Source organism: Opisthorchis viverrini (genome assembly GCF_000715545.1).
Source record: "Opisthorchis viverrini unplaced genomic scaffold opera_v5_147, whole genome shotgun sequence".
Lineage (NCBI taxonomy): Eukaryota > Metazoa > Platyhelminthes > Trematoda > Opisthorchiida > Opisthorchiidae > Opisthorchis > Opisthorchis viverrini.
In genome coordinates this window covers 1,131,050-1,137,049 of record NW_008751803.1, presented here as the reverse complement: position 1 = coordinate 1,137,049, position 6,000 = coordinate 1,131,050, and the positions used below count along the sequence as shown (strand labels likewise).

Here is a 6,000-nt window from a genome sequence, read left to right as displayed (position 1 = left end):
CCACTTTTCGCGTTTGGAGACAGTCAATTATCATCCATTCCAGCTATCTGTTGGTGGACGTAAGTCCTCTTAAAAAACCTGATACTGACAGATCTATGGGCATTCTTCGGTTGAATTAGCCGGCGTACCTCCAATCATTACTGCACTCATACTCTCCGTGGCCTGAAGACCGGTTGTTTGCAGATCAATGGGGCTCGCGGTTTCAACGCTTCCATCTTTGACGCAGACAGAGCTCTTATGAAGTGCCACTTTAGTTAGTTATGTGCTTTTATTTAACTTGCAACAACTGAATTACTGACAGAATAAGTCGAAACCAGATCCAAAGTACGAACCTATCCGATCGAAAGCTTGCGCATGAGTTTAAGAGCCATCGTAGGCTTACTTAGTTCACCCAAGCCCGAAATGGGGAAAAGGTTAAAACGGGAAATTATGTTGATTCATAGCCACTTTATCAATCCCAAGGGACACGATTCTATGGTACACATTTTTGTTGATGGGGAGTTTGATGACAACACGAAAAGGGTGCACTAATGGTCGTTAATCGAGCAAATAAGTGGAACCAGTAAGGGCACAGGCACTATTTGCTTGAACCGTGTTGCATGCCTAAAAGTAAGTAAGAACAAAGTCACTGTACACGGAAAGAAACAGTACGGGAGAAAATAAAACGCTTCATAAGGTGAACACGGCCAATTCTCCCGACTTCCCATCAGAATAAGGATATGGTCTTCCATGGACTTTACACAGGTGCTCCACCGCACGTCTGTAGGCTTTGATGACCTGATAAACGAATGGCAAAAGTGTCAAACGGATGTCATAGAATAACTGAACAAAAATACCAAGTGGAGAGCACAAGGAGGAAAGTATTCAAACGATTCATCAATGCAGAAATAAGCTACTTACGAATGCTGGGATGGGAGTCTGCAGAGATTTTTAAATTCAGCAACACCTTACTTAGACCTGTATGAGTTCTGAGGCTACTGGGCTGACAACCATAAGTGCTGAAGTTGATCTACCTAAAACTTGCTCTTCTACTTAAACTGGAGAAGGTCGAAAGATGGACAAGAGCAGGTGGAAGTAAGAAACACCACCCAAATATCTAACGACCAGGCTGTGCTGCGGTTGTTTAGGTTACATGTTTATTGGCGGAACGCTGCAAATTCATCAGGCCTTCGATAATCCTGGGTTCGCTTTCCGTATGAAGCTATCAAGTGTTGAGTGCAGATCACTGAAATCATGAAATACTTGGTTTCACATAAGAGTTGAACAAACACGATGCTGAGTCATTTTCACTATCAGCGTACTCGTTGTACAGTTGTTATAGCTGCCACATTTGCGCTCAGCGATAATTTGGCCGGCGGGGTACATGGCTTCGCATTGGAGGCGGTAGCCGATATAATTGGTGCGTAAATGGGGGCACCAGTGGACTTTTACTGGGGAGATTGGGAGGGGAGCTGTGAATTGAAGGCAATAACTTGGACGCACGAGCGCCATAGAGGACGCGACCGAGCTGTCCTTAACCAATAATGTGTCCCTTCTCGAGGCCCGCATCCAGGAATGACCAACGAAGCTGTTTGCCGGTATCGGCTTTCGTACTTTGCTACCAAGTCACTAGATGGTATTCACCCTTCACGTGGCTGTGAAAAGAGCCTTTCGAGGAAGTCGGTCGACTGGGATACGGAGCACGCGACCAAGGCAGCGCAACATGTGTCGAGTTATTGCTTCCGAAAACTTCGACGCACCTCAGCATTACTGATCCGGTGTTCCCACCAGACTCGAATAATGTTCCGAAGACACCGATGGTCAAACACTCAAAGTCTTTTGACGTTCTCGCTGCGCAGCGTCCGGGTTTCTGATCTATATAATAATATGGAGCGCATAGCTGTAAACTCGGCGCTTGACGGATAAGCTGATGTCACGCCTACGCCACAGGTGGTGCACGTTCACAAAAAGTGCTCTGGCTTTCTCGATCCGGATGAAAATGTCATCTTTTGAGAGATCACCGGGACTGATACAGCTGCCCATGTGAACAAACTTGTCTGCTTCCTCAACCGCTTTATCAGCAAGCATGAGACTAGAGTTCGAGTCCACCCAATCTTGCAGCAGCATTTTGCAGGTGTGACGCGCGCACCAAACTATGAGGCAGAATTATTTAGATTATTTAACATTGTTTGCATTATGACGGCGTCAGATACAAGGGGAGCGAACGAACGCCCCGTGAGCACTTCGTATTAATGAGGAAGTTGAAGAGGAAAGATGAAAGAGGACAGCCTTGTCTAACATCACTTGATGTGGTGAACTCAGGCGTGACATTACCGTCCGCAGGATTTGGTATACAGACTCAAGGAGGGTCAAGAATTCATGGGGGACATTTCCGCTTCACCGATACTGTCATCCTGGCAGTCCACAGAGTCAAAGACAGCTTTCAAGTCAAAGAAAACCACTGTTGATTGCTGTAAGCAGTGTCGCTGTTCCAGAATTTGTCGCAGGGTGAAGATGTGATCGATGCATCCTCTTTCAGGATGGCCCTAGCTTGGATTTCCCGGATATGTCTCTCCATGTGTTCAGGCAACCTTAGAAGGCTAAGACTTGAAAGTACCTTCGGTGCCACACCACCAGGATAGTGCCATAGTGGTTTTCACATTGCGTTTGCGTACTCATTTTGAAGATAGGAATACCTGTCGACATGTCTCACTCTGCAGGTACCTTCTCTTCGTTCCATATAGCAACAATTAGCTTTGTCAGATGGGTCACCAGGGGTTGCCGCATTTTCTGGAGGGCTGGGTACAGACCGTCCGGTCCTGATGCCTCCCAACGTTTCAGTACCGATATTTCATGATCTATTTCTTCCGACGGGCGATTAGGGTTTATATTCCATTCGCCCGTATGCACTATCTCCAGAGGCTGTGTTGCACGAGGCGTTTTTGCGAGTGAATTAATGAGCCGCTTTTTTTACTTTTCGCTTCACTGACCACTGCTCTCCTAAGGCAGCCGATCGTATCAGTTGATATAAGGTAGCAAAAGCCCACAATGTGTTTAGTCTCTCACAATCTCCAGTCGCTGATCAGGTGAATCTCTGAAACGTGGGCTATGTGGATGGAGCGAAACAACGCGTCTGAGACCCGTCTGAGTGGAGACAAATGTCAGTCCAAAGAGACTTGCTGACCCATGCGGTTACATGCATTACGTTTCACTGTCTATAAGTGGAAATAAGTCATGAACTCGCAAAGCAACGAACTAAAAGGGCGGATAGAAAACTCTTATCCTAATCGTTTGTAACGACTGATAACTAAAATTGCGTTCCTTATTGAAACTTGCAGCTTAAAGGGGTTTAGTGATGGAAGTCGTAATACCTAAAGGTTTACGGAAGTAGAGCACACAAATGCAGAGAAGCATGGAAACAATGGATAACACTCACTGAGTTCTTCATTTTGCTTCGTCTGCCTTCACGAAGCCTTTCACGGTCAACATCCACGCAAAGGCCAAGGGGCTGTAATTTGTATCTGGAAAGCCACTGCCATGTTCGTTTGGTATCGAAGAACAGGACCAGCAGGTTTGGCTTTTCTTCATCAGCGACGGTGCTCGACCCGTCAGTGATTCGTCTTCCCCATCTAAGAACAGACTCCGGGGGGATCGGCACTGGGACACCATTGTGGGAGTAACCATCGCTAGCTCCCGGATCAATAACCTGCGGTGTAGAAAAAGGAACGGTGACAATCATCATCAATTGTAAAAGAGGAGCTACTGGCTTTGTCGACCTCAGTCAAAACCGTCGGATGTGCCTGATCAAAGCTTTCCACCAAAGTAGGATTCTCTGAAAATAGTTAATGAAAACATAATTCTCATGATGCCTATGAGCGTTGTTAAAATGTACTGTAGAAAGAATACTTGTTGCAAGTGGAGAAGGGATTTAGGGGACTCAGCTGTGGTCTTCATTCTACCGGGTGAAACAAATCTACGCTAAAAAGCGACGAAGTACTCCTGTTCGGTCGCGAACTGATGCTTGCAAGCACCAGGCTACGTGAGATGAACGGTGCATGTGGAGGATGAATTGCGCTGTCCTGACACACTTTAATCACTGCTGGCTGGTCACCAGATTCCATTTCCCCTCAATGATCACTACCAACACTTGAAAAAAGAGCTGAAGCAGCGTTTATGGGCTATCCAGCAAAGTTTTACCTTGCATCGTATGAGTAGATTCACAAAGGACACTACCAAACTGTCTAGCATGTGAGTACTGGTGCTGTAGGGTCGTCAGCTGTCGAACGATGACTTTTCTCTGCCATTTACATCGCAGTCCACATTACAGCATAAAAGTGCTATCGACTAACGGACTGGACAAAGTTGCGGTCACACGATGTGTATGCCATGACACATCGGGAGAAATGACCATTAGGCAAGTTCAATTGTGCTTAGTTTGGTTTGGCTTCGACGCGCAGAAAATACATGAAAACTTTTGTTGCTTGGCCATCGGTGTCTCAGGAGCATCGCCAAGAGCGGTGTGAAAATCGGATTAGCGATGCGGGGGAAGACCATGTTGCTAGCAATAGACGAGTTTATCACGCTTTATTGCCCATGTCGGTTAGGCCACGTACTTCGGATTGCTATCTAATTTCAAGAACCATTATAAAACAGGCTTTAAGAAGCTGTGTGGCCGACCGACTGGAAACAATGCTGTTGCGGTCGCCAGACAATCAACCATAGATGGTCGAATGAGTGTATGTCATATTCGTGCACCATCGAATTGCACTTGAAAACAGAACGAATCCAGATCCAAGCTACAAGAAATGGGCATGAGAATAGTTCATCCGACGAAATTTCACAAAGGTAAGTTCTTGTTGGGTCTGCCGCGGTACAAGCTGATAAATTTACTCTCAGGCCAGTACCAAAGCTGGTTTCAGCTCTTCTGTTAACATGAGCAACATTTTTTTCCCGACAATCCAAACGTGAGAATAATACTGCATTGTATGTGGCTAATCAGCGCACGTAACTACGACGTGAAAGTCAACTTTCCTTCTATTGGATCACTTTTAATAACAGGATATGACAGTTGAATTATGAGCTGTCCTAAATTTGGGGCAGCAAGGTATCCATGGTTAAGGAATAACTTCCGTAAGGCAGGAATTGGAGGATACCCAAAAGCAAAGTCTAAACAAGTGTGATTTAGACAGCGACCGAGAAACAAGACTGATGCAAAAGAAACTAGCAAGCGTTTGCGAGAAATTAGCATCTTGGCCTGAGGCGAAACATCAGTTAACTACTACATTAGAAAATGGCAAAAAGAATACCTCGAAACACACAAAAGAATTGATAGATTTTTTCCAAAATTCAAATCACTTAACTCAAGTGACACATCATTGCATTACTAGATAGTCTGGAATGCGTTGCGATTTCTGGCAATGCATACGGAGCGTGGTGTATTGCCAGGTGTTGAACTGGTTGTTTAAGGGTAGCCAATGTACAATCAAGTACGTTTATACTGTCGTCCATCCACTGTCATGTCATCAGACAGATGACGATTTATAGTCATTCATATGGCCTTCCTAGGTTAGTGTGAGCCTTTTGTTCTGGTATGCCATGACCGACTGGGTATCTCAGGGATCCGGCAAATACTTGCGGATCTGCTTTGAATTGAGACCGATCTTGTGTATTATTACGATGAAACTGCCAAATCAGTTGGTAGTCAGTTGGGGCGTCCACTCAGAATGGACCACTTCGATCGGGTTCGTGGAAACCAGTGTAATTGAGATGCTGAGTGCAACACATGTTCAAGATATCCCTGTGCAATTGTGAAAAGTTGGGAAACATGATCTTGCAAACAACAGTGTCCCTTTCAGGCGACAACGCTTTGATCTCACTAGTAAGTATGGAGCACATACCGAGTATCTCATTCCTTGTGGTCAACCAACAGCGCTGTATGAGGTTTTCAGAGGGTAAAGCTCAAGTTTGATTGCGGCACTGCAATAAACGTAGTGAGATGCCAACAGATAACGGTATTTGTAA

The 6,000-nt window shown here is 45.3% G+C and overlaps 1 protein-coding gene across 1 annotated transcript in view; it reads right to left on the bottom strand.

Moving 5' to 3' along the window:
- Nucleotides 1-327: 327 nt before the first annotated feature.
- Nucleotides 328-6,000, bottom strand: part of T265_06804 (hypothetical protein) — a gene marked incomplete at both ends in the record, with an annotated part of 30,329 nt that continues 24,656 nt past the window's right edge. Inside the window, 2 exons of the mRNA XM_009172169.1 lie at nucleotides 328-777; nucleotides 3,416-3,685. Of these exons, the coding sequence (XP_009170433.1) occupies nucleotides 670-777; nucleotides 3,416-3,685 (378 nt within the window). The remainder of the gene's footprint in view (nucleotides 778-3,415; nucleotides 3,686-6,000) is intronic.